Raw genomic sequence first — 17109 nt, 5'->3', positions numbered from 1 at the left:
TGGTAGGTATCTGCTGTTTTGAATTGAACATTAAAGGCTTTAATGTTTCTTGTATTTCAAACAAACACTTTGAATCTCAGCCACATTTTAACCAATATAGTAAATAAGAAAGGTTTTGTGCTGTGAATCTTTATCATGGAAAGATTTTGCCCAAACAAACAGTATTCAGGTGTCAAAATCTACTGCTTACTGTGCAAGTGGAAAATTTGCCATACCTGAGCTACATTCCCAGCATCCTTTTAAGTACATTCTCATTTGACGTACAGGGGCTTGGGAGATAAATTTGGCTGAGACCCCCCCACTGCGGGACTCTTTTTGGGCTTTGCTTTGGTTAAAGTGTGGGTCTCTGGCTCTGTGCTCTGCTCACCTGACTGAAAGAATCCCTTTCCCTCTCATTTTTGTTATTAAATCCTTTAATTTAAAAAATAGCTAGAATATTTAATCATTTTTTATTCCTACACTACTTTAACTTGTCTATAATTACTTTGTAGTGAGATTTTTACATGTTTTGTGTTTTGTATGGCTTTGTAAGTCTGATGGTTCATTCACTTATTAGAAGTGACATTCTTAAAGGTGTGGTTTCTAATTTTTTTTCCCTGCTTTTTTTTTTCAATCTACAGGGCTTTTTTCTTACAGTTTCACCTGAGTCTATATTAAAAATAGCTCGCCAAGCTTCTGAAAGTAATAAGATCTTCACTTTGAATCTTTCTGCACCATTTATTAGCCAGTTGTTCAAGGAACCTATGATGAAAGTTATGCCTTATGTTGACATCCTTTTTGGAAATGAAACTGTAAGTTATCTTTTTTTAATTACATTCGTTTGTTTTTTAAGTTGGCCTTCAAAATTCTTGTTATGTTAATAAATGCTAACTTCTTTCCAAAAAATGTAATTATTCATAGATATGCTGTGGTGAATGAATTTGCCCTGATTTCATCTTTTCCACTTCAAAATATTCAACATGTATTCTGTTTCATGAGCCCTTAGTAAAAAATTATATATACTTTTCTTCTTTCAATTTAATTTACGAAACATATTAAGTGTCAGCTATGTACAAGGCATTCTACAATGTGCTAATGATACAAAAATGAAACCAAATTGTCCTTAAGGGGCTTATAGTCTGCTATATTTAAACAGGCAAAAATTTTTAAAAGCTAACAGAGAAGTAACAGAGATCTGCAGTTTTATGCCTAATTATCTTTACTTTTCTCATTCATTTATATGTATATGTCTATATAAATATAGACATATATATGTATTGCTATATATATTAGGAATGTGGAAATCCCCATTTTAGTTTGTATTTGTCAAATTCAGAATACCCTCCCAATTTTTTTTTTCAGTTTATACAAAGTAATTTCAATAGGGTGAGAGCCCAAACAATTGTAAGAGAACAGGAAAAACTTCATGTTAAGAACAACCCTTGACCTCTTCTTAGAAGACAAACAGACATCCTCTGAGTTGAAAGTGAGGGGAAGAATTAAATACAAGATATTACTTCCATGTCACAACTTTCCCCATCATGGCTTCAATATATTGTGTTTGCATAAGAAATTAAATGGGGATTTTGAGGGAAGTTTTGTGGAATCTGCAGACAACATAAGAATGTCAACAAATGACTCAGGAAAAGTTTGGAAACTCAGAAATACATAAAACATATATATGGCGTTATATAATATTAAGTTATTTTTTCTTTCAATATCATAGACAATTTCTTTTTAAAAGTTAAAATAGATAAAAAGTTAAAAGTTTGACATTTTGATATGGAAAGGATACTGGTACTTAACCCTAATATTACAATAAGGTACTGTAAACACCCCATAAGAGGAAAAGAAAAAATTCAGACTTCTTCTCTATGAAGGGAGAGCCAAAAAAAATTTACATGCATTTTCTAGATCACAGGGGTGCTGAGTCCCTAACCCCTGTTATGTGAAAGGGATATCTGTATTTCAGACATGAGGGGCCACCTATACAAAAGCATTTAAGGAAATGAAAAAGCCATGTCTATGGAACCAGGTCTTGCAGGCCAAATTGTCCAAGACAGAGAGTGTTAAAAGGAGAATCAAGGCAGATAAAACTAGAAACATAGTTGGGAGCCTGATTTTGTAAACTTTAAAAGCCAGGCAGTTTTTTCTGTATTTTATCCTGAAGGCAATAGGGAACCTCTGAAGACTTTTGAGAAGGAAGGGTTCCCAAGAAGTCAGACCTGTGTTTTAGCAATACCAGCTGTGTGGAAGATGGACTGGTGAGTAGGAAGATTAGGTGAAGGATATTCTAGGAGTTCAAGAAAGAAGTGATTAGGAGATCAGAGCTTTAAGTGGAGAGAAGGAGATGAATCCAAGATGTTCTTAAAGGAAGAACTGAAAAGATGTAGCTGTTTATTGTAAATTTTTAAGAAATTCCTGGTAGTGGCAAATTGGCCAATATGACAGCAAAGGAAAATGATAAATGTTGCAGGGGATGTGGCTAAATTGGGACACTAATACACTGCTGGTGGAGTTGTGAATTGATCCAACCATTCTGGAGGGCAATTTGGAACTATGCCCAAAAGGCTTTTAAAAAATGCCTGCCCTTTGACTCAGCCATACCACTGCTGGGTTTGTACCCCAAAGAGATAAGAAGAAAAAAGACTTGTACAAAAATATTCATAGCCACACTTTTTGTGGTGGCAAAAAATTGGAAAATGAGGGGTTGTGCCTCGATTGGGGAATGGCTGAACACATTGTGGTATCTGATGGTGATGGAATATTATTGTGCTCAAAGGAATAATGAACTGGAGCAATTCCATGTGAACTGGAATGACCTCCAGGAATTGATGCAGAATGAAAGGAGCAGAACCAGGAGAACCTTATACACTGAGACTGATACACTGTGGTACAATTGAATGTAATGAACTTCTCTACTAGCAGCAATGCAGTGATCCAGGACATTTTTGAGGGACTTATGAGAAAGAACACTATCCATGTCCAGAGAAAGAATTGTGGGAGTAGAAATGCAATAGAAAAATATATGATCAATTATGTAGTGCGATAGGGATATGATTAGGGTTTTGATGTTAAAGGATCACTCTACTGCAAATATGAATAACATAGAAATAGGTTTTGAACAATGATACATGTATAACTCATTGGAGTTATTGGCTTCAGGGGGAGAGGAAAGAGTGGGGCAGGGGAGATCATGAATCATGTAACTATGGAAAAATATTCTAAATTTAAAAAGGGGAAGAAAAAAAGAAATTCCTGGTGGGTAAGGGGTCATGGAATCCTGGTTTCTAGACCCAGACTTTAATCTAAGCCCCTCATTTTGTAGATGAAGAAGGTGATGCTCAAAGATATTGTAATTTATTCCATATAAAACAAATGATCAGTGTCCTTCCACTCCCAAATCCAACTCACTTTTTTGCTAAATCTCATCGCCCACCAAAGTCTTCTACCTCTAGACTAAAATCTGATGAGAGTTTTTTATTTCTTTGCTATTTTTTCATGTGAAATTTTCCAACTCTTTAATCCAGCCATTTTGGTTTAATATACATTTATGAAATCCAGCATTAGAAGAACCTAACATCTTCCATCTCTCCACTGCATAACCTTCATGAGCTCATGGTGTATGCTGTGATGAAGCCCCCATGTAAAAACTCTGGGTTTATGAGATATTAGCCTGTTACAAATTCCTAATAAACATCTTCATTTTGTTTATTGGTACCCATTTGTACCTGAGTTTTCAGACTGATCTCTAAAAATATTAAAGCTGAATTTCTTTTCACACAGATTTTTCAAAAGTTTTTACTAAATCAGACTGGACCACTTTCATTATTTCAGATAAATAATTGGGTTGTATATATTTTTTGTATGTTTCATAGTTCATATATATATGAGAGGTGATACAGCATTCTGCAAAGTACCTAGTTGCCATGTTGGTACCTGCCTGTGACCATGAGGCAGCCAGTTTGCCCTCAATGGGTCCCAGCTCCCTTTAAAGTGGGGCATTAGATCTTATATGATCCCTAAATGTCTTCTATACTTAAAATGTGATGATTCTTAAATCTTCAGCTTCCCTTGTGACGTATCTTATATCAAGTCAATACGTTTTCCAAAATCACATCCTCTTGTTTTGCTCATCTCTTTAGGTTTGTCTTAGATACAGTTGTAAAAGCTCCATTTTGTAATACGTAGCATAATTATTTAAAGATTTGAGTTATAACAGAACCTGATATTTCCTTCCCTACATTGCTCTTCCTTTTCCTTCCACTTAGTCTACCTTGCCATCTCTCCTCCCCCTGCCTTGCCCCAGAATGTTAAATATCAGTGGTCATGGTTTACTATGTATTCTAGACACTATCTGCTAACCTCACGATGAGAAACATTGTGCCTCATGAACCTTTATCTTAAGGAATGCCACAGAGTAGTGGTGCTAATAAGGCATAATGATGTTATTAATCAGAACACAGAAGTATTGCTGACCTTGCCTTGTTAGTTCAACTGTTATCAAAGGTGTTTTAGGTAAATATCCTGGTTATAAAAAGCAAATAAAGGCCCAAATCTTCAAGTTGTTAACTTCTCTTCCTGACTTTCTAACTATTATTATTGAGGCTACCGCTTTCCTCCCAGTCAGTAGGCTTGTACCTCAGTGTTAGCCTGCTCTCCTTAGGCCCATTCACCTCCCGTATACAGTCTGTTGTCAGATCTTGTCACTTCCACCTTTGCAGCCTCTCACATGTGAGCCCCCTTTCCTCTGTTTATGCGGGCCCCACCCCCAAGTGCAGACCCCTATCCCTTCTTGTCTATGGTCGTTGCTTCCTCGGGTCCCTGCTCCACTCACCTGCCAGTTATCTTTCTACAGTGCAGGTCCAACCATGCCACTCTGGACTCAGAAAAGTTCCTTCCTCTTATCTCCAAGATGAGATATAAAATTCTCCTATTGGCATGTGAAACCTTTCCCAGCTTGCCCTCTTTTCACTTTTCCAGCCTAATACCTCATTCCCCTCCACACATGCTACCCTCTGGCTTCCCTAGCCTCCTTCCTGATGTTCCCCCAGCACTCAGGCCATGTTTTGCCTGGGCTGCCCCTTGTGCCTGTAGGGCTCTCCTCACCTTTCCAAGAAGGAGCTCAAATCCCACCTCCTGCACAAGATCTGCTCTGGGCTTCCCCACTGTCAGTTCCTTCCTTCTAAGGGGGTCTTCCTGTCCCCACTGTCTGACACATCAATGCTTATTGACTTGACACTCCTCCAGAATATGTGTTGCATATAGTTATTTTTTGTTAGCTCCTCCATTAAAATGGTAGTTTCCTGGGAGTAAGGACTGTTTGCTCTTCTTTTTATTACCAGAGCTTAGCACAGTTCCCAGTGCTTAGAAGTTGAATGAATTGGGCAATTCTAGACAACATTTCATTTTAACTTTATATTCTTGCAAAGATAAACTGGTCTAATATGCTGGCACAGCAAACTGTTAATATGTTGGGCAGTCAATTTTACTTGTTTGTTTTTTATTTATTTGTTTATTTAGAATATTTTTCCTTGATTACCTGATTCAGGATCTTTCCCATCCCTTTTCTCTCCCCCCTCCCTCTGTACATATGTCATTGTTCAATTGTTTATTTGGTTTCTGAAGGAACTATTGGATAAGATGTGTGTGCTTTTTTTTTTTAGATATCAAAATGATATCAAAAAACGTTAAAATAGAAATGTACCCATTTTTGGCATTTTTAAAAATTCAGAACAGTTTTCCATTGATCCTTAAGATCTCTTTAATAAAGTAATTAAATTTAAATTTCAGGCTTACAGAGGTGAGAAGTAAACATGATATTGTGAAAAGGAATTAGGTGACACGGATTCTGATATGCCACTAATTAACTATACAGTTTTATGTGAATGCCTATATTTAAACCTGTTTCCTCATCTGTAAAATGAAGTTGTATAAGATGACTTTAAGTTATTTCCAACTTCAAAATTTCACCATGCCAAGTAATCATTTACTCCAAAAGTCCAAAATCTAGAAAATCATTGCTTAGCTTTATTATGTATTAGCAAATCATTGTCTTATTTTTAAATTATTATTAAATTATTAAAAATTATTTATTGTCTTCTCATATTTACTTTTTAGTTAGATCATTCTTTTCTATTGTTTTGTCTCTTCTGAACTTCAAAGATGACACAGCATCTATCCCTATCTCTCCTGTTTTTGCCAGCATCTCTCCTATGATCTTTTTAGGTTGCCCAAGTTGGAAAAGCTGTCTTTCGTAGGGAACTTCAGAGCATGGAGAGAATTTTGGTTGGTAATACTCCAAGTCAAATCTGAGGTAGCCTGAGAGAAAATTGGTGGACTCTATTCTTAATGTTTATCAAATTTGAACATTTGCTATATATTAAGTAGCATACTCTTTTATATCCTATCTAGATCACAAACAATATCCAGGCACTACAAAATTACTCAATCCTTAGATTATCATGTAAGAATAACATGTGGCCACCATATCCATAATAGCTGCCCAATTAATGCCTGTGGAATTGAATTAGAGTGATGGTCTCAGTCATCCTCTGAATTAATGATTGGTTACTCTAGATTAAGCTATAGTAATCAATCATACTTGAACAAAGTACAAAGATTAGGAAAAACAGACTTGGGTCTTTGATTTGTGTCTTCCATCTGTAATTCTCAGTCAAATGTACTTTGCCACAAGTCACCCGCTTCCCAAGTAGATGCCCAGATAATAAATTTCCTGAAGGACTTTTAGCATACCTACAGGGAATTATATTTCCATTGATGGCAAGAAGGGAAAGCAGCTCTGCAGTCATTACCCAGTAATACATGACTAGGGAACTTGATTATTTTCCTTGCCTTTAATTTTTATTAAATTAAGAAGTTTTTTTAGCAGTCTCATTTTGTAAATGGTTCTTAGCAGTAATACCTTTCAAAGCACTGTAATCACTAGATAATTAACCTGCCTGGATTAAGTACACTCAACTTTGCCTCAGGATGCTTAAGTCTCAAATAAGGTCAATTATCTCATGATAATAACTGCTTTGTCACGAGTTAGTGCTTAATTCCTCAGTGAAAGTTCACCTTACAATGCACTTTTAAGTAGTTTGACTAATAAAATATGGTTGAAATTGGAAAGAGGAATTAACTTTAAGTGTTCCAAGTAAATGGAGAGTGATAGGTTGGATAGAATCCCTCTTCTTATGGAATTGGTACAATGAATTTCACAAATTAATCCATGTTGTAAAGATGATGTGTGGCCCTAGTTCATCTGTCCTTTTTCTGGCAGCATTCCCATTTATTTAATATGGGAAATCTTCTTGCAGAAAAACCATTGAAAGCCGTTGTAACCTCAAAAAAGGACCAATATACATCAGTAGCACTGTTCAAGGATACCCAAATGATTACTTCTTTGAGTGATGCTTTCGCTTTTCTTTAATGTATAGTTTATGAAAAAATTAATTAGGGCCTTGTGAACTGACTTGTGCAATTACACTTAGCACAACACCAATCTTATTGGGATAGGGATGCCCTATGGGAAGCTAAAAAAGAAAGGAGGATACTTGACATATTGGTGCATTTGAAAAAGCAGCAACACTGGTTTTAATAATGACTCTGCCACCATGGTTCTTGAGATTTAATGAATGAGTGTCTCTGTCTGCAAATACAAAACAATCCTATATCATTTTTACTGTATCTAACAGTCATCCCAAGGTGGTAGAGTCTGCTTTCAGTTTTACAGAGTATTAAATAATGTTCTAGAAAATAGACTCCCTTAGTTTACACAAAGTGGCCTGAAAATCTTCATTTAAGTCTTTCTTTCTTTTAAAAGAAAAAGAAAGAAAAGATGTTCTTCTTACTAATAGTTCCTCATGCCTCTCTACAATGATAAAATAAAAACTTCTCAGTTAAAAACTGTGGCATAGCTTTTAGTTGTAATGATGGGTAGTCTCCTCTCATGTCCCTAATTGCCAATTGGCCAGCCTTTATCAATGCACTCATTTTAATTGGAATGTGTAGACATATTTTCCTGACATCTTCAAAGAGTAAAAATTATATATAAATGATTTTCCAGTACAACCAATCATGAACGAGTCTTCAAATAATCTTGGATGCTATATTACACCAGAAGTAGTTCATAATTACAACTCATTTCATAACAAATATTAATTACTTTTATTTTTTACTTGAAAAAATATACAAACCAAAATATACATATATAGAGTTCAATAGCTATTGCCTGTAGATACACCCAAACAGAGGACATTTTTACTTGGTTCTTTATGCATTCCTTTTTATTTAATAGTAATACTTTATTCTTATGCATCTAGTACTTATCCAGTTATCTCATATGGCCACAAAACATCCTAGCCATAGGCAATGAAAGGACATTTGGTGGGCAGAAATAGACTACAGTATATTTCTCTGAATATTGTATAGAAGAATCTTAATGAAAATCTTAGCAAAGAGATGTCATGGGGGACAGTTAGTTGGCTCAGTGAATAGAAAGCCAGACCTAGTAACAGGAGGTCCTGGGTTCAAATGTGGTCTCAGACATGGCCTAACTGTGTGACCCTGGGCAAGTCACCTCAGTTGCCTAGCCCTTACCTCTCTAATGACTTAGAAATGATACTTAGTATTGACTCTAAGACAGAAGGTATTTTATTTTATTTTTTTTTGAAAGGCAAAACAAAAACAAAGAGATGTTGTAGGATAAATGCCTATTCAGATCTAGAACAGGGACTTTACTTAACACACTGAGTAAATCCCCTGTGGTATATTTATGGGCAGACCTGAACATAAAATAACAAAGCTAGATTCTGATCTGTAATGGTGGAAGAAATCCTACTTCTCATTTAGCTCACAGAGCCATCTCATTCCTATCTGTTAGAAATAATTTGGGGTTCTGTCCTGTTAATATGTATGTTTTAGAACTCTACCTCACCCCACACCCATAAACCTCCAGTACCCTGAGCTCTTTTGGTGCCACTGGATAATGTGTTCTTGTTTTAAATTATATCTTAGTGTCTTCTTTGTATCTAATGATCATTGTAAATAATCTCCAATATGCACAGTGACACTAGACTCTCCCAGAAACCTATATTTCTGCAACTTTCAAGAGAAAAATACTTTGTCTTTTCCTTTTTCTTTTGTCACAATATCACAGTTTTTTTTCTTTCCTTTCCTTTCCTTTCCTTTTCTTTCCTTTCCTTTCCTTTTCTTTTCTGTCTTTCTTTTTTTTTTTTTTTAAGGAATAGGAGTAGGGGAGAACGTTAGACTCAAGGAGAAAACTATGATCCTATTCTGAAACTATTCACAGACTTTGTTTTTAACCTCTTCAGTATGACTACAGACTAGATTTAAGGGTCTTATAAGATCAATTGCCAAGTTTTGGGGGAGGGGAGACAGAATCAATTTCAAAGTAGTAGAGGGGACTTCTAATGTAAAAACAACAACTTATGCCTTCTCTCAAAATCTCAGCATATTTTCCAGAGAGGATATTGAAATTTCAATTATAATACAGTTATAGCATCACAATATTGCTACTAAGCTCATGAAATTAACTTCCTCAGGGTCTGACTATCTGATAAATTGTACTTGAATGGAAAAAATGAGTTTTACTGTAGCACAAGGGAGGTTTTTAATGTCAGTGGCATGTTGCAAAGATGTGTTGTAGGAAGGATTCAGAAATAGCTGAAGGCTATTTTAGCTACATGCTATGAATGTCTTTCTCCTCTTCTAATTCCTCTCCTTTTTACCATCTCTCTGTCTCTCTCCCCCTTTCTCCCTCCTTTTTTTTTTCTTTTGTAAGTTGCAGTGGCTTTTAGAGGAAGATCTCCCAACCTAGCATCCATCATGGGTAAACACCCTGTTGTTTGAAACAATGTGAATTCCTTTGGAGATTTTCAGACTTATACAAGAATAATTTTTAGTGTGAATCATTCTGTTTTCTGTAATACTATTTGTCTTCATTGGGTTATCTGTTAACACTGCAAATTCATATGAATTTATTTTACTGTTTGATTAGTATGTTACAAATGGATAATCATTGGTAAATATTCAAATCACTTAATATTTTTAAAATATTAGTCATTAAAATAATTGAGTAGCATTAAAATATTGTTTACTTCCATTTGCTGCTGCTCCACCAACACATATTTAGTTGTTTTCATATTGTCTCTCCCATTAAAACTTTGACTTTCAAGGGCTGAAGCTGTACCTTTGGTTTCTTTGTTTCTTCAGGGTTTAACACAGTGCCTGACAGCTTGACATGCTTGATAAATGTTTGTTGACCGACCTACTGACTACTAACATTGACCAGTCCTTTGACTCTAAGCTGGTCCATTAGCTCCCCTTCTGGCTTCAGGAGCAGAGAGTTTAGAAAAGCGTTTACTAGGGGTAGCTACGTGCCTCAGTGGATAGAGACTAAAGATGAGAAGGTACTAGGTTCAAATTTGATCTCAGACATGTCCTTATTGTGTGACCCTGGGCAAGTCACTTAACCCAAACTGCCTAACCCCTTATCTGTCTTCTGCCTTGAAACCCATACTTACTATCAATTCTAAGACAAATCAAGGGTTGTTTGTTTTTTTTAAGTACACCTAGTACTAGAGAGACTGAGAGGGTCTAGTACCCATGTAGTGTTTGACGAATCATCCTCTGGGCTTCCTGCACTCGTGTTTGTTTAAGGATGATCTTTACAGGCTTGTATCTACATTGGTAAACACAATTCCACAGCCACAGGCTGAAACAGTAGGATTTAGAACTTTAGAGGTCAGCCAGTCCTCCCTATTTTACAGATGAGTAACCTGAAGAACAAAGATTACATGATTTTCGCAAGTTCTTTTAGAGAGTGCTTAGCAAAAATCATGATTTGAACCTATATTTTTAATTTTATTTTATTGCTTTTATTTACTTTAACATTCTTTTCAGCTTAATCAAAATCCAATTAAAAGGAGCTTTCCATGAATGAATACATGAAAGAAGAAATAACATTAAGTATCTGATACTTTGTAGGCATCATGCTTGGTATGAGAAGAGAAATACAAAATAAGCCAGTTGTTCCCTTCAAGGAGTTTACATTCCGAAATAGAACACATAATAAAGGAAATGCCAGGAAAGGGACTTATGGGATAAAACTACTATAGAGCAGTGGAGTATTCCACTTTTTCTAGCCTCAATGCTAGCTCTGATTGGATTGTTGTAGAACTCTTTTTTTTTAAGAGCAACAGAAAATGGAATTAAAGCATTGGGCAGGGCAAAGGTCAAGATGCCCACACTTCATAGGCCTAAATTTCCAGAGGAATCACTAGATGGATTATGTTTCTATTATAAATCATATTAATATGTGTGTCCCCAGCACTTAGCACAGTGCATGATACATGCTAGGCACTTAATAAAGGTTGCTGATTTTGTAAATAACTCTTATTTCATTCTAAGTAACAACTCAAAACAGAAGGGCAAGGGCTAGGCAGATAATGTTAAGTGATTTGCCCAGAGTCACAGTTAGGAAGAATCTGAGGTTAGATTTGAACCCTGATCATCCTGCCTCCAATCCTAGTACTTTATCCATTGTACCACCTACCTACCTCCAGAGGCCCTTTGTCAACAAAGTGTCTTCCTTGTCTGGGAGAAAAGGTTTGAGCCCAGCTAGATATAATGGGTTATCTGAGTATTCCCTCACCTACCCACAAATCAGGATAGATCAAGTGCAGCTTGCCAAAGCAGAATGAAATTAGCCTCCCAGGACTGGTTCTGGGAGTTAGGAGGGGGAATGGGTTAGTCTCTAAAGGTCTTGTCTGAGGGTGATTATCGTTCCAAGAAGGGGAAGAGGCAAGATATCAGTGCTGGAGACCTGTGGGTTTCTAGAGGGATGACCAGATGATGAGGAAAGCATTTTAGGAAAGCTAAATAGAGTTCATGCAAGCATATATAGTCATAGGAATTTTAAAAGTTCTGGGTTCCTTTTCTTCTTTAAAAAAAATTTTTTTTTCTCTGTCATGTTCTAGCATGTCTTAGTTTTTTATGTATTTGCCTTATCCATCTGAGACCACAACAACAGACAATATGGGAATTCAGGCAACCCCATGCTTAAGAAGCCACCAATGACAATGTGGTACTTGAGAATCACACTACCCACTTCTTGCCATGGCATTATCTGTTTTCCTGGAGAACACGCACATATCAATGTTCTTCACCACTAATACCTTTCAATTTTAAAATTGAATCATTCTATTTGTTTCCACTGAAAGGAAGAATAGTCTATAGAGTAAATCCAAGAATTAACGTCTCTTCAAACTGAGAAAGTAACCCATATAAAACACTCCATCAAAATTCATTTTGTTTGCTTGGATATCTGTAAACCTGATAAAATCAATGTGTCATCATCTCCAAACAAGACTGTCTAGAGCACCTTACAGTCAACAGGGCTTCTACCATTTGGACTTTATTTTGGACATCATCTATGACCATAGCAAACAACTGTAGCAAGAGTTTATCCTCCTATTTCATGCTTCTTTAGATAATAATAATCAATGAGTCATTGAACTAGATTTTCTCTTTCCTCTTTTAATTAATCTTACGTGATTTTGACACATGTAAGGATGATAGCCATTATGACTGAAAAAAATGTTTAATCTAGTTCAATAATGAATCCAATCCAATTTATTTTTCATTTAATTTATGAAACTAATTAACAGCAGGACCAGGATCCAGAACTCAGGGCTACAACTCCCAGTTGTGAGTTCTTTCCACTTGAGCACACTTGTCTCCATTCTGCTTTTGAGAAGAAAGTGCTGGAAACTGTGAAACAGTATGTTATTGACTCAAACTAATTTGAATGAACATTGAATTCTCATGAGCCTTTTGTTTATGGCTCGCCATTGGTCAGATTTAATTCAATGGATGCTGTACTTTGTTAGCTAAAGGTTCTATCACTCCCAAGAGTCTCTTTTCCTCCTCTTTTTTTCATGTGCTGTAATAAAACAGAAACTTTTTATCAGCCCCCCATGTAACTGGTTAACACTAGGGCTGTATAATAGGTGCTCGTTCATTTACCTTGGAAGCTGAGTGTTGTCACTGTGGCCGGTAGCAAAGGAAACCAGTGTTTCTAACTAATAAGAATTGATTAAGTGCCTTCTTTGAGCAAAGCACTATACTATGTCAGGCACTAGAGATACAAAAGCAAAAGGCTACCCTTAGCCTTAAGGAGTGTTCATTTTCCTGGAAATCTCATCTTTGTAATCAAAAAACATTACTAAGCATATGGGATCTTGTTTCTTTATACCTTTTAGTCAGTTGTGTAGTTTCAAAGATATGATTTCCCATAGACTAACATTTGTGGAAATATATCTGCTACCTTCTCTGTATGCCCTTCATACACTATATTTTAGAGCAGTGGGATGCCTCAGAATCTAGAAATGAAAGGGACCCAGAGGTATCTGAGCCAACCTCAGTGTCTTACAGATGAGGAAACTAAAGCTCAGAGATGGGATATATCATACACACTTGCACACAGATAAACACACATTCACATAGGGAGAGAATTTGAGTCCTCATCTCCTATTGAATTCATATTCAATACTGTTTTCCTATTCCATGAACCTATGCCTTCATAGCCTCAAAACTGTGTCATTTCTAGCAAAGACCTACTCTGGGATCTAGTCCAAGTACTCGTCTCATCATTGTTTTCCAATATTTAACTTTTAGAACACTGAAGATCCTACTAAATGAGATTTCCCAGAAGATTTATCCTGACTATCCACAACTGAAAAAAAGTGGATGGAGAATGTCTGTTGTCTAGCCACTGACAATTCAAATTGTTTGGAAAACACAAAGTTGGTCCATCAGTGCATTTATTTTGGAAAGACACCATATGTGAACCAGGAACTTGGCCCCAAATTGAACAGATTAAAGAGAGTCACTGAATTGTCTTTGGGATATTATGCAGTGATTTTAATGATCCTGGACCTATTTAAACAGAAATATTCTTCCAGTAGTGCTATATGACTACAAATCATGGAATAGCAGACTGGTGGCTTCTTGTTAAGGATTTTATAAAACGAACTTGAAGGATTAGATCCTTTTCAGTGCCAGGGTTCTAGAATACCATGTATGCCTTCCCTCATAGAATTAACATCTGATTATTAGGGGGTTTATAGCATATCATATGTATAAATTATTGTTTTGGAAACTTAAAAACTGCATACATATTGCTATTGTTACCACCTTCTATTGGAATTCTCTTAAGTATAAAATGTTTTGTGATTTTAATAAATTAGGAACTAAAAAGCTTTAAATAGCTAAAAGTATGACTTCTTTCCTTACCATGTAAACTGACCCCTCTCTTAAGTAGAGACACATTCTGTTTTCTTCACCTAGTGAATTTGAATCATTACATGGGTTGATGTGGAATCTAGAAACCCCCAAACTTGTAGCATAGTAAGATCTGATAAAACTCAAGTTTAGTCAGCTTGAAAGATGGAGACCCCAAAGCTTGCCCTTGTTTCCCTGAGAATCCACCATCCACGTCAATACAGATGTTGCTTGTCCCCTAAATGTCATTACAATTTATTGAAAAATGAAATTGGAAGTCAGAATTGCCTTTTTCATTTTAAGTCTAAGTCTTAACTAATTGAGCTTTCTTACTTCTTTTATATCATTTTCCCTTTCAAATATATTTTCTACTGGCAATGAAATTTTGATATTCTCCTCTCATTTGTAACACAACCCCAGAACACAGGTAACCCATGGTTAAGTGTGTGACTGTGATTCTGCCAGCTGAATTTCAACCTTCATTTTCTCCTCATAAAATTAGAGCTTTGGCCATTACAGGCAGCTACAGTAATATATCTCAATGATGACTCTAAGGATTGTACCTTTTGCTACAAATCAAAAATTCCTTGGGGAGGGAGGAACTGGAAGATACCTACTCTTTTCATAATGGCCTAAATTATAGGCCCTCCCATCTAGTAATTGCTACATTAAAGTAGTGTATGATGTATGGGTGTGTGTGTGTGTGTGTGTGTGTGTGTGTGTGTGTGTGTGTGTGTGTGTAAGAGAGAGGGAGAGAGCTTCATATTTCTTATTTTTCTTTTTGGTTTGAAGTTGTGGATTTCTTGTGATCCATAGTGAATGGGCTATCATTAGTGTAATTAAACTCTGCTTGTGAGTACACTTTCTGTCAGAGAGCAGGCTATAGTTCCTAGAAGCTTTGGAACAGTAGGGGAGAGAAGGTTGATTGATTTTTTCCTCTGTGGGACAAAGCCCAAGGAGTTAGCAAGTATAGCTATGCAGAAGAAAATGAAGCCTAGTAACAGATTCATTTGCATAAGTATGTTGGACAAAGTAGACAATGTTAGTATTACATAGTTGAGTAAATGGAGTGATTCTGATCTAAAATGCAAAGAAAGAAAAGAGGGCAACAACTAGAGCTGTTTTCATTACTATAAGGATCTGCTAGGTAAAGAATCTCTGTACCAGGTCAGATCTGTACCTTCTCCTCAACTTAGAGTCTTAGAGAGTTTCCCAGAGTGCAGCCAATATGGGTTCAAAGTGACATTTGAACCCAAAGCCTTCCCAATGTCAAGATCAGCTTTGTACAATGTATATCGTGCTGCCTCTCTAGGAAAAACAATAATAAGTACACATATAATTATTTATGGTGAACAAAACATTTTACTCACAATATTTTGAAATAGATTGTCCAATTATTATTGCCTTATCATAAATGAAGAAACTGAAGCTAAAAGATAATAATGTCTTGTCCAGCTTCACTATGAAAGGCAAAGGTAGGATTCATTTCTCTCTCTCTCTTTTTTTGAACCCTTACCTTCTGTCTTTGAAGCAATACTATGTATTGGTTCTGAGGCAAGGAAAGAAGTGATTAGGACTAAGCAATGGGGGTTAAGTGACTGGTTCAGGGTCACACAGCTAGGAAGTGTTTAAGCCCAGATTTTAACCCTGGACCTCCCATTTGTAGGCCTGGCTTTCAGTCCACTGAGCCATCTACCTGCCCCTAAGATTCAATCTAAATCTAATGATTTAATGTGGGAAGAAAGGAAAAGAAAGCAAAGCCATACACATTTATCAAGTGTTTTCATGGTCTTAGGCACCCTAGAAGCAAAGGAAAGTAAAGGAGCTACATTCTAATGATGAGAGACAACACACAAAAAGGGAGGATGGGAGTCAAAGGGGACGTGATATAGAAGCTTGAAAACTTGGAACCAGAGCCAGGGGGGAATTAAGATTGGCCTGCCTGGAATCTGCTTCACATGGAGGTTATAGGAAGAGCTCACCTTCATGGTGAGAGAAGGAGGCTAGCATGGCAGAAGGATGTTCCAGTGTGAAGAGATTCTAAGTGTGGAGGGAAATTCCAAGCTGAGGCTGCCACAGAAGTAGGCAGATGTAAGGGGGAAAATGTTGTTGTTTTTTTGTTGTTGTTGTTGAATATTAAAAGATTGATCACCAGGGGAAAAAACCCCAATTAAGGAATAACCTCAAGTCAAATTTGACTTTTATGGAAATTTATTTACAATTGAAAAGAGGAAGAAGAAATAAGGAAATAAGAATCTAACACAGTAGGTAAATTGCTACGCTCCCTTAGTTAATCCAGGTAGATCTAATTAACCCAAGGCCAGAAACTCAGTGGGCCAGAGGACCAAAGGTGAATGAAGCAAAAGCTTCAGTCACAGAGTCTCTATTAAAGGGAAAATCCTTAAGAGAAGTCAGGAAGATTCAGTCTTTACACTCACCACGTGTATTTCTAAGAGAGAGATTTAAGAGCAGTCTCACCAAGGTCTCAGGGTCCCAGCCAGCACTCCTCCATGAACCAGAAGAGCTCCTTCACCAGAAGACCTCCTTCTCCAGAAGACCCTCCTGCTCACTCTATTCTGTTTTTAAAAGGGTAATTTATGCATCACTTCCTGTACCTTCCTCCTAGTTTGTGTGTCCAATCTTCTCTTAGGACTGCCTAGGGGGCAGTCAGTCGTTTCTGATTCGCCACCCACTCTAGCACACGTGGGTTACAGACCTCCCAAAAATGGAGATGTTTTCACCTTTGGTGATATTAAATCTAAAGATGGGCATTGTAGATTTAATCTAATTATCACACAGAGTCCAGAAATTCAGAAAATA

At 36.5% G+C, this 17109-nt stretch overlaps 1 protein-coding gene across 2 annotated transcripts in view; it reads left to right on the top strand.

Annotated features, from left to right (window-relative positions):
- Positions 1-17109, top strand: part of ADK (adenosine kinase) — a 599089-nt gene that overhangs the window by 432385 nt on the left and 149595 nt on the right. For both annotated transcript variants that reach the window (XM_044659050.1, XM_044659053.1), the window contains exon 7: positions 621-791. In XM_044659050.1, coding sequence (XP_044514985.1) covers positions 621-791 — 171 coding nt within the window. The remainder of the gene's footprint in view (positions 1-620; positions 792-17109) is intronic.

The sequence above is a fragment of the Gracilinanus agilis genome, chromosome 2 (genome assembly GCF_016433145.1).
Source record: "Gracilinanus agilis isolate LMUSP501 chromosome 2, AgileGrace, whole genome shotgun sequence".
In the NCBI taxonomy this organism is placed as follows: Eukaryota; Metazoa; Chordata; class Mammalia; order Didelphimorphia; family Didelphidae; genus Gracilinanus; species Gracilinanus agilis.
The sequence above is the reverse complement of the archived record's forward strand: the minus strand, read 5'-3'. Positions and strand labels throughout refer to the sequence as shown.